At 35.6% G+C, this 21,461-nt stretch overlaps 1 protein-coding gene across 1 annotated transcript; it reads left to right on the plus strand.

The window, feature by feature from the left end:
- Window positions 1-11,602: 11,602 nt before the first annotated feature.
- On the plus strand, window positions 11,603-15,351 carry LOC137940708 (uncharacterized). Its single transcript, XM_068785847.1, has 5 exons — window positions 11,603-11,827; window positions 11,971-12,168; window positions 13,115-13,336; window positions 13,457-13,510; window positions 15,340-15,351. Exons 1-5 carry the CDS (start codon window positions 11,603-11,605, stop codon window positions 15,349-15,351), a joined length of 711 nt encoding a protein of 236 aa, XP_068641948.1.
- Window positions 15,352-21,461: the final 6,110 nt, after the last annotated feature.

Below are 21,461 nucleotides of genomic sequence, written 5' to 3' on the forward strand. Positions count from 1 at the left end.
TCATATTAGTGGATTTTTCCAACATGGGAACATCAATTAAAACAATTGGTGTCATTAAATATGGTTCTCCTAGCATGGCACAATATTTTCATTTCATCTACAAGTGGTATTTCAAAATATATTTCTTTTAAATATAATATCCTAAACTTCAATAAAAACAAGTAATAAAGGGTAAAACAAATCTCTTCCAAATTTTACTTTTAAAAATAAACTATTTCTTAAAAAAGTGAAAATTTCCTCCCTCCACTCTCCTAGCTCCAATTTCTGAGCTAGTGTCAACATCTTGAATAGGATCAAAGGATAGTACATAATTCTAGCTTTAAAACTTCACCTACACACTAGGGGCAACTTATTCTCAACCTACCCTTTTTTTGTGCAAAAAATTAAACATGGATACTCTTAGAGGGTTGCATTTACCTTGTTTTTCTCAATGCAAACAAAAAGCAACAATGAGAGATCATTTAGTCACCCTTCCCCCAATCTATGTCAAACATTTGTGCATAGAATGTAGAAGGTCCTCTCCCACTCCCTTTTTTTTTAATCTCATATATACTCTTTGTGGACAAGAAGAGCGACAAGAGGAATCTTGCATGTTTTTCTCTCTTAAAAAATGTGCAAATTAACCACAAAAGTGAAACTAATTTGACATTTCTAAAGAATATTCTCCAATTGTTTCCTCCTCTTTCCACAAGGATGGGAAAGGATGACACTTAATATTTTAATACAATTTTTTAAAAATTCATTATGATGACATTACAATTTATAACTTTTTCTTTTTAAGTCAGCCTAAATGCAAGGTCATAATTTTTCACTAAATATTGTTGACAAGCACATACAAAAGAGTCTTATATGACTCTCACAGAAAGAAGTTGTTGACCGAGCATTAACTCTCTTAGTGATTTTGATGATAAAAAATCTTAATTCATCGAACATTAACAATTCTAAAACTTTATAGACAATTCCTTCAAGAGACGCAAAAGTAAAGATGCAAAGAACCAGTAAAGGCTTCTCAAAGACCTTGAGCTACACAACCGTGTCAAAGTGACTTGAAGAAGTACTCTCAGAAAGAAGAAGTAAAGAACTGAATACTACAGTTTAAGAAGTCTTGGAAAATCACAAAAAAACTCACTCTATATAAGAGAGAGCCCGAACCTTCAAACTTGAGGTACAATGGAAATTTTTGGAGCCTTGCAAAAATTAAATAATTTACATGTTTTACTGATGCATACATATATTTTAAACATGTTAGAATCACTTAGGATCAATTTTAATTATGCTATAAAAACATACTTTGAAAGTTGGCATTGGATTGATCGATCAAAATCTGTTAATGATCGTTCAACCAAAATGTGCACAAGTAAAAAATATAATGCATGATACATCAATCAAGGGTGATTGACCAATCAACCAGAACACGGTCAAACAGAATTATAATGCATGATCTATCATTCCTTGCGGATTGATCGATCAATGATGTCCATGCAATACAAAATTATGAAGATTGATTGATCGTTCATACAAAAGTTTGCCAACCAGTGACATAAAGCATGATTGATCATGGGAACACCAATGATCGATCATTCTCTACATATTGATCGATCAACATAACTTTTCAGACCCAATGGATGGATATAAATCGATCATACCATCAATCAAGAAGTCATCATCTAACAAAAAATATAGTTACTACAATCGATTGATTGTTCAATACATTGCATTGGTCGATCAAGGTAAAGTCACCATTTCGTAAATGGGAAAAAAATGACTAGTTTGGCTTAGGGAACTTACAAATACCCCACCAAAGTTCTTTTGTGAGGTTAATGATTATTTTATTGGCATACCCACTCAAATAAAAGTTCTCTAACTTGAAATTCGTTTCCTAAATGGATTTTTGAGAAAGAAAAAATCTTCCTTGCCAATTCTTTTTCTCTTTTCTCAAATCCTACTCCTTTCAATCAATTTCCAAACTCATTCACATTGTGCATCAAAGCTGGAGGCTTAGTCAAATTCAAAGAGAAAATTGTCTCTCCAAAGATTAAAGGGTGTATGCTTTTCTCTTGTCTTGTAAACTATTGATTTTATTTGAAAGGTTCATCTAGAACCTTGAATCTAGATTGAAGAGTTTTCTAGAGTTAGAATCTAGCTCAATCTCAAGGGAGGTTGCTTGTAATCTTGTCTTTGAGCATACATGTGGGTTAAAAGAGAGCTTAAATATTTTTTGTATAATCCCAAGCTAGTTGTGCTCATATTAGTGGAATTTTCCAAGCACAGGTTCTTGGGTAGTGAATATTCATCATGGGAACATCGATAACAAAAAAAATGGTGTTATTAAATATGGCTCTCCTAGCTAGTTACAATATTTTCATGTCATCTACAAGTAGTATTTCAAAATATAATGATTTTAAATATAATATCCTGAACTTCAATAAAAACTAGTAATAAAGGGTAAAATGAATCTCTTCCAAAGTTTACTTTTAAAAATAAAATATTTCTTAAAAAAATGTGGAATTTTCCTCCCTCCTCCCTCCTGGCTCCAATTGCTCAGCTAGTGCCAACGTCTTGAATAGGATCAAAGGATAGTACATAATTCTAGCTTCACGACTCCACCTACCCACTAGGGGCAACTAATTCTCACCTAACCCTCTTTTTTTTATGCAAAAAAAGTATATGGATACTCGTAGAGGGTTGCTTTTACCTTGCTTTTCTCTGTGAAAGAAAAGGCAACAAGGTGAGATCATTCACTCCCCCTCCTCCTATTCTATGTCAAACATTTTTGCATAGAATGAAAAGGAGGTCCTCTCCCACTCCCTTTTGTTCTCTCATATGTATTCTTTGTGGAAAAAAAGAGGGGCAAGAGGAATCTTGCATGTTTTCTCTCTTAAAAAATGTGCAAATTGACCTCAAAAGTGAAACTAATTTGACATTTCTAAAGAATTTTCTCCAATCGTGTCCTCCTCATTCCTCAAGGATGGGGAAGGATGAATCTTAATGTTTTAATATAATTTTTAAAAATATTCATAATGATGACATTATAATTTATAACTTTTTCTTTTTAAGTATGTCTAAATGCAAGGTCATAATTTTCCACTAAATGTTGTTGACGAATAGATACAAAAGAGTCTTATATGACTCTCACAGAAAGAAGTTGTTGACGAGCATTAACTCTCATATTGATTTTGATGACAACAAATCTTAATTAATCGAACATTGAAATTTCTAATATTTTAGATGCAATTCCTTCAAGAGACACAAAAGTCAAGATGCAACGAACTGGCAAAGGCTTCTGAAAGACTTTGAGCTACATAATCGTGTCAAAGTAACTTGAAGAAGCACCCTTAGAAAGAAGAAGCAAAGAACTGAATACTACAGTTTAAGAAGTCTAGGAAAATCACAAAAAAACCCACTCTATATAAGAGAGTAGCCCAAACCCTTAAACTTGAGGTACAATGGAAAATTTTGGAACCATATGAAAAATTACATAAGTTACATGTTTTAGTGATGCATACTTATATTTTAAACAAGTTAGAATCGCTTAGGATGAATTTTAATAAAAACATACTTAGAAAATCGATCAAAATCTGCCAATGATCGTTCAACCAAAATGTGCACAAGTAAAAAATATAAAGTATGACAGATAAATCAAGGGTGATTGACCAATCAACCAAAACATGGTCAAACAAAATTATAAAGCTTGATCTATCATTCCTCGTGGATTGATCGATCAATGATGTCCATGCAATAAAAAATTATTAAGATTGATTGATCAACCTCTTAACATTGATCGTTCATGCAAAAATTTGCCAACCAGGGACATAAAGCATGATTGATCATGGGAACACCATTGATCAATCATATTTGCAATGCTTTGCTAGTAAAAATTCTGCTTGATCGATCATTCTCTACACATTGATCAATCAACTTAACTTGTGTTGAATTTAAGGAAAAGAGAAATGTTTCATTGACGTCATTAACTTGTTGTAATCAGAGTATATGAACCTCTATTTATAATAAAGGAAGGTAGTAGAGTCCAATTACAATAAAACTACCATTGACCCAATTACACCCAAACTCTAACACTTAAAGATAAGTCCTAACATAATTAAATAACTCAATATAGATAAAAGACAAACATAAATCACACTAAAACTCTTCTTTGATTTGACCATAAGATAAAATACTTTTGTGAGTCCTACTTCTTATGGGCTTGGGTCCATATTGTGGGCCTTCCTTGGTCGTGTGGCCCATCTTATAATAATCTTAGATATGTGGGTTTTCCTTGGTCGTGTGGGCTTGAGCTTATCTTCCAACACTCTCCCTCAAGCTGGGGGTGAGAGAACAACATGAACTGCCAGCTTACTGCAAATGATGTATAGAATATTTTTGTATAAAATGACACATCTTCCAATATGCCTTCATCTTCCAACATTCCGCCTCACGCTGTTCCGTCGTTCCATGAGGCCCTACTGGCATAATATAAGTGAGAGTAAAAATCACTCTCAGCCAATAAGCCATTGCTTCATACTCCAGTCCTAATGCTAGATGTAGGGCACACTCCGTCTTCTATCGATAGTGTGTCTATCGGCATTGCTCAGAAGTGTCCACCACTGTGTCCCTCCACAGGACAACAACTCTCAAGTGGTCGGAGTCATAAAAGCCATTACAGGGGGGGATAACATAGATGTAATAATAAGTTCCTCTGTCATGGTTTCCCAACTGTGATATTTTTTGACATGGCCTATCATGGTTTCCCAACCATGATATATATATTTTGTTTTTAATAGGGCCCATCATAGTTTCCCAACCGTGATATTTTTTGATAAGGTATCCTCCGTCATGGTTTCCCAACCGTGATATTTTTTTACGGGGTAAAATAAATAAAGATATGAGGCCACCTCTTATTCAATAATAATGTCCCCGAAGAGACATAATAGCAGTGACTGTATATAACACGACCATCTTCCAGCACATATAACATGAACCAAATAATAAACTTTGTAAAAGAATCCATGAAATAATTCGATATAAAAATTTCTTCTCAGATGCACAAGCTTCATCTTTTGTCCTCCCCCTTTTTTGAATATTTTGGTCACATAAACTTATTCACAATATATGAAATAAAATACTTCTTTCTCGTACTTGTACTTCTCCCCCTCAAGCTGGGAGGTAATGGCAGTGATCAACTTGAACCAAATATCATAGATGTAGTAATAGGCCCAAATAAAAAAAATATATAAATAAGCCCTCAAACCAGGGAGAAGTGAGATATTTTCCTGATATATCAACTCAAAAAGAGACACAAAACAATCAGCTTAAATTCAGATTTTCAATGTAACAGAATACCAACATGACCTTTGATTCTTCCAATGTGAATATTTCTTTAAATATAGATCAGATTAACATGAAATTTTCTCATTATGAAAGTATACTTAAATAAATTTTATCCAAGTATAACTTCACTTCATAAAATATAATTCTCAGAAGATAAATAATCTTATAGATTTCGATCTCTATCATCTAGCCAAACTAAGTATTGTTTCTCCTTTTTTTCCAAAATGACCATCGACTCTTCCAAGAACAATATATCCTTATAAAAAAATCATACAGAGAATTGGTTGAATATTAAAGAAAATATACTTATTTATCTTTCTTTCGATATATATTTCTCCATATAAAGTCTCTTTCTTGATAACATAAAATACTTCAGAAGTTGAGGCTTTCTGCTGTCGCTCGAACCTCTTTTTCAATCTGACCTTTTGGTGCTTCAAATATAAATTTCTCTTTGTAGATAAATCAGACAAAAAATTGGTTGAATAGGTAAAATAATAGACTTATATATTTTTCTTTTGATATATATTTCTCCATATAAAGTCTAGTTTCTAATAGCAAAAAATACCTCGGAATCTGAAGATTACTGCTACTACTCGAACCTTTTTGAAATTTGACATTCGCTCATTCAAATATTGACATCTCTTTGTAGATAACTCCAATTGGAACAAATCATTTTTCTTTAGAAATTAGACTCAAATATCTTTCCGTAAATATATAATTTGAAATATAAAAAACTCCGTATAGAGTTAAAAAATGCAAAGAAAACTATGGGTATAGGTACTGAAAAAAATAACTACGAACCTAGACTTAGGGTTTAGGGTTTAGAGAAAAGGATTACATTACCTTCATGAGTTGACCAAGTCAACTCACTGAACCTGCTCTGATACCATGTTGAATTTATGGAAAAGAGAAATACTTCATTGACTTCATTAACTTGTTGTAATCAAAGTACATGAACCTCTATTTACAATAGAGGAAGGTAGTAGAGTCCAATTACAATAAAACTACCCTTGTCCCAATTAGATAAGTCCTAACATAATTAAATAACTCAATATAGATAAAAGGCAAACATAACTCAAACTAACTCTTATTTGACATGACAATAAGATAAGATACTTTTGTGAGTTCTTCTTGATCTTCCAACTGATGTGATAAGGATGCCAGCTAATGGTAATCATTGTGGGTTCTACTTCTTATGAGCTTGGGCCCATCTTGTGGGCCTTCCTTGGTCGTATGACCCATCTTATAGTAATCTTAGATATATGGGCCTTCCTTGGTCATGTGGGCTTCAGTTTATCTTCCAACAACTTGTCAAACCCAATGGATGGATATCAATTGATCATACCATCGACCGATAAGTCATCTTTTGACAAAAATATAGTTACTACAATCGATTGATTGATAAATACATTGCATTGGCCGATCAATTTATAGTCACATTTTTTTCAAATGGGAAAAAAAATGACTAGTTTGGCTTGGAGAACTTACAAATACCCCACCAAACCTTCTTTTGAGTAGTTAATGAGCAATTTATTGGCATATGCATTGAAATAAAAATTCTCAAACTTGAAATTCATTTCCTAAATTGATTTTAGAGAACGAAAAAATCTTCCTTGAAAATCCTTTTTCTCTTTTCTGAAACCCTACTCCTTGCATTAAATTTCCAAACTGATTCACATTGTGCATCAAAGCTAGAGGCATGGTCAAATTCAAAGGAGAAGGTTGTCTCTCCAAAGATTAAAGGGTGCATGCTTTTCTCTAGTCTTGTAATCTTTTGATTTTATTTAAAAGGTTCATCTAGAACCTTGAATCTAGATTGAAGAGTTTGCTAGAGCTAGAATCTAGCTCAATCTCAAGGGGGATTGCTTGTAATCGTGTCTTTGAGCATACATGTGGGTTAGAAGAGAGTCAGAATCTCTTATGTATAATTACAAGCTAATAGAGCTCATATTACTGGAACATCGATAACAAAACAACAATTGGTGTTATTGTGGTGTTTGCATTTACTTTACTTGTACTTACAATTATTTTAATTTTGCACACATAGTTTTAATTTTTAAAGACAATATTTAAGTCCCCCCCCCTCCACCACCTACGTTTTGAGATGCCACCTAGATCAACAATTGGTATCAAAGCCAGCCTAAGCACATTTAGAATCTAAACCATATTGATTTTGAACATCGATCAAATGACATCCTAAGATAAATTACATTTTCTCGAAGAAAAAATCGTCAACCATCCCCCTCTATTCAATGGTGTAAACTATGGCTATTGGAAGATAAGAATGAAATTCTCCCTCCAATCCATAGACTAGGACATATGGAATCAAAACTATCTTGATTTTAAACATTGATCAAATGACATTTCAAGATAAATTGCTCCTTCTTGATGGACAATTCGTCAATCGTCCCCCCTTTATTCAATGGTGTAAACTATGGCTATTGGAAGGTAAGAATAAAATTCTTCCTCCAATCCATGGATTGAGACATATGACATGTGATAGAGAATGACCAATTTGAAGCACAAAAATTAGAGAATGGCCACATTGTCATAAAAGAGTTCAATGAATTGACTAGGAAAAATAAGGAAAGACTCAAAACAAAGTCCAAGGCTATCAGCTTGTTTTTTTGTGTGCCTTAGGACCAAACGAGTTCAACCATGTCTCCACATATAAGACCGTGAAAGAAATTTGGGACAAACTTGAAGTCACACATGAAGGGACCATTAGAGTCGATGACTGTATAATTAGTTTATTAATAGCCCAATACAATGAATTTCAAATGAAATCGGGTCAATCAAAAGTTGAGATGAACTCTAGCTTCACTCACATAATTACGTATAGGAGGAGATCTCTCTTTTTAGGCAAAAGGAAAAGCTTCTCAAAGCACTTCCAAAGTCATGGGACATGAGGAAGACTATTATTCGTGATAATGCTAACTTTAGGGCCATGAACTTGAAAGAACTTCTAGGGATTCTCCTAGCCTATGATATGGAACCTAAAAAGAAAGAAGAAGAGCAACCTAAGAAGAAAAATCTTTCTCTAAAGGGCAAGATTACTGTTGAAAATGACACTACTTAAGAAAGCTCTAGTGAAATAGGTCACTAAACATCTTCAAAAGATGTACCCAAAAAAGAAGAACTTTAGAAAATGCCAATTTAGAATAGAAAATGACAAATCATTTAAAAAAATTGATGTTTGTTTTGAGTGTGGCGAACTAGGGCATAGAAGAAACAAGTGCCATAACTTAGAAGGAAGAACCACGTCCTCAAGCAAGGATCCAAAGAATAAGAAGAGTAAAGTTTTGATCTCTACTTGGGATGCTATGGTAGATGAGTCCAACCATTTTGAGGAATCATACTCCTTGGGATGCTTGGCTATGGAAGAGAAGATCTTTTGTTTTGAATTTGCTACATATCTTTTATTTAACTTCCTTAATGTTGTATGTATCTCTACCAGTCAAAAAAATATCATCCACATACACTGCCAGTAACATGATTCCCTTTGAGGTATTCTTTACGAATATTGTACACCGGTTAAACTCAAACCGAAGCATTGCTTGGCAAAACTTGTCAAACCAAGCACATGAAGATTGTTTCAAACCATATAAGATTTTTTGCAATCTACATGCCGACTCCCCCTCTACATACCGACTCCCATCTTCTCTCTCAAATTCATCCTTACTCTTTTATCTCAAACTTTCTCTCTCTCTCCATTTCCTTAGTCATCCCTCTCTCACCTTTCTCCTCTCTTTTTCTTGTTCTTTTTTTCTTTGTCTCCTCTCTCACTCTCTTGGTCGAGTACCTTATCATGAGATCCTAAATCTAATGTGGTATCAGAGCATTAGGTTTGGAATTCCTAAAGATGTTGGTTAATCAAGGTTTTATCAACTCCTTTGGTGGAAGTTGAGGTATTGAACAAGGTTCCGTTTTGAACCTTTTTTGGCTCACAAAGATAAAGTTTTTTCTTCTCTTCTTTTCCTTGAGATGAATGCTGCTATATATCTCAAAAAGTCGAAGCTTTATTAAGATGCTTTGTGTTGGAATATGGGTTCAAGCCCACAAGCTCAAGACAAGAATCCTACACGACAAAGGAGTGACATATGTGTAAAATATGATACTTTCTATAAATATGGCATAAAGTTGTAAATATGTGTTCCTTTTATGTCTTTTGTTTATCAAGTTGTAGTCCTAAGGGCATTTTAAAACTATAAATAAAGGCATTGGCTAAGAGGTAGAGCATTGAAGCCCTCTCCTCTCCTTCCACAAATTCGTCCAGCCCTCCTTCTTCTAATTTGACACAAACCCTTCTTCCCTTAATCCAAAATCTCTCGCTCCACGTTCTTTTTCTTCTCCTCTCCTTTCTTTCTTCTTCTTCTTCTTCCTCGCTGATCTAAAGTCCTTCTCATGGGATTCTAAATTCTACATGGTATCAGAGCAAGGAGTTTAGGATCCCACTTGATGAAGTAGTTATGAAATCTGTCCAAGAAGTTTGTAAAAGGAGTTCAGCCATGAAGAGATAAGTTAATTCTCTTCTTCTTTACATTTGTTTTGTTCTTATTTAGATACTCTTTCTTTACATTTTTGTCTTCTTCTTGAACTTTGATTCACATCAAGTCAAGATAATCTTCATATGTTGTGATGATTTATTTTTATGACTAAAATGATGTTATAATCTTGATCTTCTTGTAGATCAATTAAAAGCTTGATCAAGATTAGTTGCTACTTGTGTCTTATCAAGGTTGATGTTTGAGATTCAGTTACCTTTATGTAACTTGGAACAATTTTATTTGAGGTAGAATTCCAGCACATGTTGTTGTAACTTCTCCCACTTGATGTTGCTCATGGGATGGTGTTATGTTGTTGGATGCCCATTATATGTTTGATGAAATTCCAACACACTTATCCCTTTTATTTTTGTTTCTCTTGAACTTCAACAATTGCATTTTTTTTTACGTTGAAGTATTCCCATGAGCTGAAGATAAATTTCCTTCCGAGTGTCTTCATTTGCCTCTAAGTTTTCTCTAAATATTTTTTTTTTCTCTCGGTTTGTGTTGGAGTTTGGATTAAGGCCTAAGCGATTGCATCTACCTTCTCCTCTTTGTTTTTTACTTTAAGAATATAAGAGGAATTGAGGGATGGCTAGATCTTATTCTCACTTGCCAAAAGCACAAATTTGTTGATAATTTGGTGCTTACTCTCGTGAAGAAATTTTGTTCTCCTTTTCCCTCTATTTTTGGTGACTGATTTGGTCCATGGGTTCTTCAAATTACATTGAGTAATTTTTATTTGAAGAAGGCCCCTACCCTTGACCTCCACATTTTCCTTGCCTCATCATAGAGAGTGGACACACCAGTAATAAGAGTGACATACTCCGCATTACTACGATTCCACTAAGAGGTCTCTCCAATTACCTTAGCTAGTCATAATCTGTACAGAGGGTTCTCATTACTCATGACCTTCTAAGTCATGTTACTCATTTGATTGATGAAGAAGATGAAACCTACCACAAGTGGGTTAAAAATGATAACATGGTTGTTAGTTGGCTCATCAATAGCATGGGAGAAGAGCATATGGCTAACAATGTGGTCCACTTAGAAATAGCCAAGGGCATTTGGAACACTTACTCGAGTGCTGCCTTATTACAAAGAGTATATGATGTCTTACAAAGTATGCTACTTACTAAACACGGAGATAAAATTCATGAATTTTTGGCCTGGTTTTGGGGTCTTCTCCAAGAATGGAAAATAGGTCAGCTATACTCCACTGACATTGTTGTTCAAGAACGACAACGAGAAGCCTTGGCTGCAGTTATTTGCTTCTCAAATATTAAGCCTTACCTGGAGGTTGTGAAGATTCAACTTCTAAGTTCCTCCGCTCTTCCATCCTTTGATGACATCAGTTCTACATTACTACGGATACCTGATCCATCCCCTCCTTCTCCTATTGATGCTCCATCGGCTATGTTCTCCAGCAATTGGGGTACATCATCCTCATACCGAGGACGGGGCAGAAATATGAGAGGGGGTAGAACTATGAAGGGGCCAGAAAATAGAGGTGGTCGAATGGGTCCGAATAATTCCATAATGAGCCTCGACTTTGCACTTACTGTGGTGGTCAGAACCACCTTATGGAAACATGTTGAAAACTTCATGGCAACCCTGATTGGGCCACGGCTAACCCAGTCTCTGTTAATGTTGAGAAATGAGAAGAAAAGGCTGACTCCCATTCCAGAAATGTGACTCTCACTGCTGAAGACTATATTGCATTTCAAAATATGAAGTCCTTAATGGAATCCTCTATTCCTACATTATCTACTGCCGCTACTACTATTGCCTCAGGTATGCTTTCTTCCTCATCATCCTCTTCCTCTTGGATCATCGACTCCTGGGCCTCCGAACATCTGTTAGGTAACAAACACTTGTTTTGTCATTATCTCCGTGTCTTCCTCATAAATTCGTTACTATTGCTAATGGTACCCAAACCAAGGTCCTTGGAAAAGGTTCCTCCTCTCTTACCTCCTCTATTCCTCTTCAAGATGTTTTGTTTGTTCCTCAATTTTCTTTAAATTTGCTTTCTGTTAGTCAATTAACAAAACAATTGAATTGCTCTGTCACCTTCTCACCATATTCTTGTATATTTCAGGATCTCACTACGAAGCAGGTGATAAGTAGCGGCCATAAAAAGGGGGGCTTGTACTACTTCACTCTTCCACCATTAGCTGCCCTATCATCCACTACATTTGAGGCCCAACATTGGCACAACTGGCTTGGTCATCCGTCTACCTCTTCACTTCGTTCTTTGCTTCCATCTTTAAAAGTACTTTCTAATTTCAGTTGTGAAGTTTGTCAATTACGTAAACACATTAGGAGTACATATTCCCCTTGTCTTACAACTAAAAGTGTTGGTCCTTTTGAGTTAATACATTCGGATGTATGGGGACCTTTATGTGTCTCAAATATTTCCCAAGTTAAATATTTTGTCATTTTTGTTGATGATTTTACCCGAGTGACTTGGTTATATTTATTTAAAGAGCGTTTAGAAATTCTTCCTTTGTTTAAAAATTTTCATGTTATGATATTGACACAATTTGGGAAGAAAATTCAAATCCTTAGGTTTGATAATGCTAAGGGATATTTGTCTAATGTATTCAAATCATTTTGTGAGGGTAATGGCTTATCCATCAAATATCATATGCCTATACCCCTCAACAAAATGGTGTTGCTGAAAGGAAGAATCGTCACCTTCTTGAAGTTGCTCGGGGCCTCCTCTACTTCATGAAGGTACCCTATTTTTATTGGCCTCATGCTATACTTACGACATGCTTTCTTATTAATAGGTTACCTTCATCAGTTCTTCATAATAAAACTCCTTACTCTGTTTTATTTCATAGAAAAGAGCTATTTTCTCTTCCTCTTAAAGTGTTTGGATGTACATGTTTTGTTCATGTTACTTCCCCACAAAATAATAAACTTGATCCTCGGTCTATGAGGTGCATTTTTTTGGGGTATTCTCACACCCAGAAAGGTTATGTCTGTTACAATCATATCCTTGGGAGGATGCTTGTTTCTCGGGATGTGACTTTCTTTGAGGACACCTCCTTCTACTCCTCCCATGATGCTCCTCCAGGATGGACATTTCCTTCTACCACTCCATGTCCGCTTGTGCCTTTCAATGTTGATATTAATCCACCCCTTGATGCACCGGCCGTACCTTCACCTGTGGAGTTGTCGGATCCACCAGAGGTAAGTCCTTCTCCTTCTATGTTTGGACCTGAATTTGATACTAGGCCTATTGCTTAAGAAAGGAACGCCGTTCCTGTATTACTTCACATCCTATCTCAAATTTTATGTCTCACCATCGCTTGTCTTCCGAGTGTTTTCAGTTCATTTCTTCTCTTTATTCTACTTCTATTCCACAGTCGTTTCAGGAGGCTCTGAAGCATCCAAGATGGAAGGCCACAATGGATGAAGAAATGCACGCCTTATATGAAAATCAAACCTGGTCCTTTGCATCTCTCTTGAAAGGTAAAAGACCGGTTGGTTGTAGATGGGTGTTGTCGGTGAAACATAACCCGGATGGATTGGTTGCTCGTCTTAAAGTTTGACTCGTTGCTAAAGGTTATACTCAGTGCTATGTGATAGATTATGAGGAGATCTTCTTTCCTGTTGCCAAATTGAATTCGGTACGTATCATCTTATCTATTGCTACTAACTCATCATGGCCCTTATATCAATTGGATGTCAAAAATATTTTTTTAAATGGTGATATATGTGAGGAAATTTATATGGTTCAACCACCTAGTTAAGTAGTTGAGGGGGAGTCGGTATGCCGATTAAAAAATTCTTTATATGGGCTTAAGTAGTCCCCTTGGGCTTGGTTTGATAAATTTAGTCAAGCATTTCTACGGTTTGGTTTTCATCGGTGCTCGGTTGATCATTTAGTATATTATAAAGATACTGTCAAAGGGAAAATATTATTGGCTGTATATGTTGATGATATTATCTTAACCGGTGATGATGCTCAGAGCATACAAGAAGTGAAGAATATGATATGTCAAGAATTCAAGACTAAAGATCTAGGTATGCTTAAATATTTTTTGGGCATAGAAGTTCTTCAATCCAAGCATGGGATAATATTGTCTCAGCGAAAATATGTCTTGGATCTCCTTGAAGAAACATGAATGAATGGTTATCGACCAATTGACACACCTATGGATACAAATGTAAAATTGTGTGCCACGAATGGAGAAGATATTGATATTGGCAAATATGAAAGACTCGTGGGAAACTGATCTATCTCATGGTAACTAAGCCAGACATATCATATGTTGTAAGTGTGGTGAGTCAATTCATGCACAAACCACAAATTACCCACTGGCAGGCCTTAGAGAGAATATTATGATACCTAAAAGGAGCTCCAGGAAGAGAATTGTTGTATAAAAAACATGGCACTTCAACATAGAAGGCTTCTTAGATGCAGATTGGGCCGGATCACCTGATGATAGGAAATCTACATCGGGATATTGTACTCTTGTTGGAGGGAACTTGGTTACATAGAAAAGTAAGAAGCAAAATGTGGTTGCAAGATATAACGCCGAAGCATAATACAGAGCTATGGCCCATACAATTAGTGAACTCTTATGGATTAGGACCCTCCTTACCGAATTAGGATTTTATAATAGAGGTTCCATGGGTCTGCATTGTGATAACCAAGCAACTATTCATATTACTTCAAATCCAGTCTTACATGAAAGAACTAAATATATTGAGGTGGATTGTCACTTTATACGGGAGAAGTTTCAAGCAGGAATAATCTCCCTCAAACATGTTTCATCTCAAGAGCAAGTAGCTGATATTTTCACAAAACCCGTTACATCTAAAATCCTACCCTTTATATGTGGCAAGCTGGGTATTTATGATGTCTTTTCTCCTCAAGCTTGAGGGGGAGTGTTGGAAGATGGGCTCAAGCCCACAAGCTCAAGACAAAAAGCCCACACGTCAAAGGAGTGGTATATGTGTAAAATATGATACTTTCCATAAAGATGGCATAGAGGTGTAAATATGTGTTCCTTTTATGTCTTTTGTTTTATCAAGTTGTAGCCCTAAGGGCATTGTAAAACTATAAATAAAGGCATTGGCTGAGAGGTAGATCATTGAAGCCCTCTCCTCTCCTTCCACAAATTCGTCTAGCCCTCATTATTTAACACAAACCCTTTTTCCCTTAATCCAAACTCTCTCCTTCCACGTTCTTCTTCTTCTCCTCCCCTTTCTCTCTTCTTCTTCTTCTTCCTTGTTGCTCTAAAGTCCTTCTCATGGGATTCTAAATTCTACACTTTGATAAGAAAAAACAGAGTTGCTACATCTTATATATTAGCTTCAACTTGGTTAATATCAATGTGTTTATTCCATGTTATCTTTGGTAAACGAGATCAATTTTTAAACTGATACAACTTGTAAATTTTTGGATTTTTATTTGTTGAATGAATCCTTGCTATTCCATTGATGGTTCCAGGGTGTTTTATGATTGAAAGGCTATATGTACATAAGTTGAAGGCTGAAAGTTAATGTCATAGTTCAATTTTTTTAACACATGAAGGTGCTTGCATTGGTGCAAGAGATATATTTTTTTTAAAAGATTACATGTTATTATTTCACGTTGGAAGGTATTCTATCATTAAGATTGGCTCTTGATCTTCTTTCCTAAAATTTTAAAATAAAAAAAAGGGAAGAAAAGGCTTGAGTTAGAAGATTCAAAATATTGATTGAGTTCTCTTGAGTTTTTGGGGTGTATCCTATGAAACGACAAGATTAGAAAGACTTACCAAAAAATATTTTATGAAAAATGGCGACAAAGGCTGGTTCTTTGGGTTATTTGTTGGCACCAAACACTAGAAGAAAAGGTTCCTTCTTTAAAGCATCTTCAAGATATCCGAATGGTATGATTACTGATTACCTTCCTTAATTATCCCCTTGCCTAAAATATTTAAGACAAGCAAGGATTGATATTGATTTTCTTAAGTGGCACCTAAGACACTAAAAGAAGGTTTCCTATCTAAATTTTGGAAAGTGGCTAATTGAAGGAAGATCTTCCTTGATTTAATTTCTTGCTAAATATTCTTTCCTAAGTGAGAAAGTCTTTCATGCCCTACCTATTTGTTGATCTTGGTGTTGGAAGATAGGGCCCAAGCCCACACGACCAAGGAAGGCCCACATATCCAAGTGTATTGGAAGATGAGCTCAAGTCCATAAGACCAAGGAAGACCCATACTTATAAGAGATATAGAAGATGGGCTCAAGGCCCACAAATCAAGGAAAAGGCCCATAGACCCACATAAAATTATGACAAGATGGTCAATAAAGGATCATCTCATAGATATGGCATAAATATAATTAGGTTAAAGTTCTAGGGTTAAAACCCTAAATCCTAAGTTCAGGGGTATTATTGTAATATAATAGTTTTATTAATCTATAAATAGAGCTTCAAGGAGAGGGTTAGGACATCAAGTCCATAACCTCTTCTTCCTCTGGTTTTCTCCCGATGGGCTTCTCTCCCTTTTTCTCCACGAGCTAAATCCATGGAGTCTTGAAAATCAACATGGTATCAAAGCATTGATTTTTCAAGACTCATAGCTATAGTGTTTTTAGAATTCCAAAATTGTTACTATTCAGTTTTTTGTTTCCACAATCTTATACTCAGATAATTTGTTGCTTTTTTCCCTCATTTTGATGTGTTGATTCTGTCTCTACTTGCTGTATCGGTTCTTCCTCAAAATAAAGAGAGAAATGAAAATCAGAATCCTAGTTTTTTTTCTGAGTTGCATCCTGCGCAAGTGTTATTTCTTTTCCAATGCATTGTGATGTCTGTCTCCAAAAACTCAACAGATAATTTGGTGGTCTAGGGGCCCCCAATGTGTATTTTGAACCTTCAACTAGATCAGGAAATCCTCAAACTAGAAGAAGAGTCGGTGCACAAGAAAGTACTGCCAAGAGGAGAAAATCAGAGCTCCAATTAGATTACGAGTCGCCATTTCTAGCCTTGGAGATGCGACGAGCTGAGGAGAGGCTCTCTATAGTGGAAGATGGATAAGTGGTCAAGGGTAGCTTGAAAGCGCCATGGTTGGAGGTAATCAATTATTAGATAAAATCACTTCGAGAAAGTACTCCACTTAGGGGTGGCATCGAGCTGAGCCGAGCCCGAACCTGCCTATGTTCGAGCCGGGCTTGATTTAAATATTCTGCACTCAAGCTCGAGCCGAGCCTATAATTGCTATCGAACTCGAGCCCAATAATTTTAACCGTGTTCGAGCCGAGCTCGAGCTTCAACATTCATTTAAAACTTTTCAAAAAATACATGTCTCGAGTTCTTGATCCAACATACATTTAAAACTTTTTAAAAAATACATGTCAAATAAATTGTATATAAAATTATGCATACATTTTATATAAAATTGGGCATATATTTTACATAAAATTAGGCATGACCTCTACATGAAAATTGGGCATGACCTCTACTTAAAATTGGGAATGACCTCTACTTAAAATTTGGCATAAGGGTGGCATCAAATCCAGCTGAGTCCGAACCTTCCTATATTCGATCCGAGCTTGATTTAAATATTTCGAACTCGAGCTCGAGCTGACCCTAACCTCAAACCTAAAATTTTAATCCGAGATCGAGCTCGAGCTCTAGCCGAGTTCGAGTTTAACCTACATTTAATACTCTAGGTAAGATATATGTCAAATAAATTATATATAAAATTATGCATACATTTTAAAAAAAGAATAATAGGGAGGTTCAGGATTGAATTTCAAGAATGGATTAGAATGCACCAATATTAATCTTTTTTACCCCAAATGTTGTTTGCTTATTATGTAATTTTTTAATTTGGCCATAAATTTAATATGATCTCCTTAGTGCCCCTGGTTGAAAATTTATATTCTAGGAAAAACTAAAAATATTTTCCTATGTTATATATTTCCAAAACATCATTTAAATAAAATCCTATTACTATTAGTGACGTACTAGAAAATTACAAGAAATATTTTAAAATTTTCTTAGGAAAGTTAAATGGACCTCTTATTGCCTCTTCTAGGAAAATAAATAAAAATTAATAATCAATCTAATATATTACTGTACTTTTTGATAAATTTTTAATCAAATAAAATGTCAAACACAAAATTGCTATGAAAATTGCCTCATGCTAAAAGTATTACAACATCAACTATCAAATACTTAATCAAAAATTTTCTATATGGTTTTGTAGCCCATCTTGGCACGAAAATCTTACGTAGAAAATTATATGATTTTTTAATAAAAAATTTTAATTAAAAAAATATTTCCAAAAAAATGATGCACTAATAGTCCCTAGAAACACATTTCTACTAAAAATGTATTTTCAACATTTTTTGAAAAAAACACTAATAGTCCCTAGATATGTATATCTACTAAAATGTCTATTCAATTTCTTCAAGAGCCACGAGGAAGAGACAACCAAAGTTTAAGAAAGATTTGTTTTCTTTCTTGCTTATGATCTTGCATGTGTGAAATCGTCTTTGCGCGCTGGAAAGGGGGGGGGGGATTTTTCCCCCTTTTAACTTAGGTCTCTCGTTTTTTGTTTTCTCCGCCGAGATGACTCCAAGGAAAGGGGTCTAACAGCGCAAGACCTATAATCGGGGGTGGCGGCTGCGACGGAAATAGAGGTGAAAGCAGACGAGGGGAGGAAGAAATCAAAGGAAAAAGTGGAACCAAACAACAAAGGCAGCCGACGAGCAGCTGTTGACGGCGACAGCAGTGGACGGAGGGGCTCGATGGTGACGAGGGTAGGAAGAATTCCTCCCCCTTCCTCCCGAGTCCCCGACTCTCGAGCTCGTTAACGAGCCAACTCACGAGCTTTCGAACCGAATCATGACTTGGTTGATCTCGGCTCGTTAACACAAATGAGCTTCATCTGAATCTCGAACTTGTTTCCAGATCCAGGTATATTGAATCGAACTGAGCCGAAACCGAGCCGAGCTTGAGCTGCTCGTGAACCGGCTCGGTTCGAAGCACCCCCCACTTCACTAATATATGTTTTTTCAACAATATCTGAATCAGCTTTGCTAGCAACTTCACTCGGGAGCTTTGGTGATGAACCAACAAGTGCTCTAACTCAGAAAGTTTCCTTTACTCCTGTTGCGAGACCTACTGAACGCGAGATTTGCTACTTCTCCGAGGATTCTCTGCAATCTTTAGAAGATTATCTTCCACCAATTATGAAAATTTTTGTGTTGTTGTTTTTCGCTGAGTTAATCTTCTGAAGTCGTTGCCGACGTTGCTCAAGGAACCAAAATCATATTCCAAACTTCATGCGACTGCTAGCACCTTCTTGTAATCCTGAGAAACCGTCCATCCATCCATATCATTGCTTACCTTACCAGGAATTTTGACAAGTCGTATCTACTATGTGATTTATTCCTTCAGAAACATCAGCTCCATTGCCACTTATAGAGACGCTTCAATCCGGGAAATTCTGCCATTTCAAAACTTGTGGCTGGTTTATTCTGGGAAGATTCTGTTGTCAGGTTGGCTATCATCCCTATTCGAAAAGTTCCTCTGCTGATTCTTCATAAGATATACTCTGGTGTTATCGAAAAGTTTCCCTCTGGTTTTCGGCTATGTTCGGAAGCGGGGAAGAAGATGACAATGTTTCCTAAGTTAGGAAATGTATTAAATCTGGGTCGAGCGCTTGCTTCAACCCAGACTGGACCAGGTCAACCCAACAACCCAAAGAGTTGGGGTGGCCTTCTAGCTATTGTTGAGCAACACCAGTCTACCGATTCATTTTAGACCAACTCGGTCCGGGTCAACCTGACTCAGGCCACTTATTTTTTGCCTCGATATACAACAAAGTACTTAATTTGAGATATGTTCGAGACACTTACGGTTTCCCATACATCTGAATGAATTAATAAAAAAGGAACAACACCATTAAGTTCAATTCGAGGAGAATATGATGTTCTCTAGTGTTTTCTCAACCGTTAGATTTCACAATTGAAAGTTGCTAAAGTTTTTAAGGTTGGAAATAAGTGTTGAAGCGATGATGTGGATGAATGACCAAGCCGGTTGAGCCATAACCTTGCCTCTGTCTGAGAAGTAGTAATCACAGTGACTAGAGGTAGGTTCAAGTACAAAAGGTCCTCCTATTCTTGGCTGAAAGACACAAGAAAAAGGTGAGAAGGTGATGGAGCAATTAAAAAATTTGGTTAAATGCCTAATATATAACAAATTTAAGGGAAATTGAGGAACAAATAAGACATCGATAAGCAGAAGATATGGCGTTGTAACAAGGGATGATCCCTTCCCAACAAATTATGTTTGGGATCCGTTAGCAATGGTGACAATAAATTTTGGTAGACATGATGGAATGTAATAGAAACATATTACCTATAAGATGCTCGGTGGTCCCTGAGTCGTTGATCCAAGATGAAGAGGAGAAAGTGGCAAAAATCATACCTGAAGCAGTGGTTGAGGAGAAGAGAGAAAGAACTATGATATTTTATCCAAACATTCTCAACTCGATGCACGTTCTTAAAGCTTCAAACAGTGAACAAAAACAACCAAGACAATGGAGAAACAACTTATTGGAATTGAGAGAAAACTTATTTCATATTGGTAAACTCTTTGTTCAATTTATGGAAAGAGAAATACTTTACTGACTTGTAGTAATTTGAGTACAATGAGATCTATATTTAATAGAGGAAACAAATAGAATCAGATTAAAAATAAACTACCCTTTTCCTAGATATACTTAAAGTCAAACATCAAAGTTAAGTCCTAGAACAATTATACAATTGAACATAAATAGAAGACTAACATAACTAAAACTCCTTTAACTGAGATTGTTCTATGAGACCTTCCATGAGACTCCTCTTAGATTTTGCCATATTAATTTTGGCTCTTCTTTCTATGAGAGTCATGTAAGACTCTTCAATACTTTCTCTTCAACTCTACCATTTAAAGCAAGAGTTTATAACTTAAGATTGCAAGGAAAAAGATTCTTGGTCTTCAATATTTTTTTGTTGAAAAGAAAATCTTCATAGATGCAAAATATTCATCTTTTGTTCTCTCCCTTTCTTGAATATTTTTGTCACATAAAAGTTACCACAACATGTGAAACAAAATACCTATTTCTTATTCTTTTTTTCTACTTCTCCCTCTCAAGCTGAAAGATGAAAGGGACATAGAGACCAACTTGGACAAAATAGAACATGGGAGAAGAAAATCTCACCTAACCTGTACAATAAAACTTCTTACACCAATCAAAATGGTCATAGTCTAAAACACACTCCACTAAATTTTAAAGGCGGTAAAATAGCCCAACTTTAGGGAACAACAAAGTGACTACTCAATTTTTAAAGGTAGCTCAAACACAAATCATCTCTTGGATGAAGAATAACAGCCTTGACTCGAATTGGATGTTGGGCGCACTCCTATACATTTTAGGTAGTGAGTCTAGGCATTTTTCTGAAGCGATGATAACACAAGACGATAAAGTGTCTAAATACAAGAGAAAAATAACTTTAATCAAAAGGAAGTGACTATGCAACACTCATACTTCAAAATAGATCTAGAATGTAACATTTGTTTTTGAAAAACTA

This window comes from Aristolochia californica, unplaced genomic scaffold (genome assembly GCF_029961685.1).
Source record: "Aristolochia californica isolate CCGP_79_NKW_82.1479 unplaced genomic scaffold, dmAriCali1.0.hap1 SCAF_9, whole genome shotgun sequence".
Classification (NCBI taxonomy): domain Eukaryota; kingdom Viridiplantae; phylum Streptophyta; class Magnoliopsida; order Piperales; family Aristolochiaceae; genus Aristolochia; species Aristolochia californica.

Coding starts and splice junctions, on each gene's coding strand:
- LOC137940708 (XM_068785847.1), top strand. CDS start 11,603: ATGAAGTCCTTAATGGAATCCTCTATTCCTACATTATCTACTGCCGCT. Junction 12,169..13,114: donor TTTCTAATTTCAGTTGTGAA/GTTTGTCAATTA, acceptor ATTTGATACTAG/GCCTATTGCTTAAGAAAGGA. Junction 13,337..13,456: donor AAAATCAAACCTGGTCCTTT/GCATCTCTCTTG, acceptor GGTTATACTCAG/TGCTATGTGATAGATTATGA.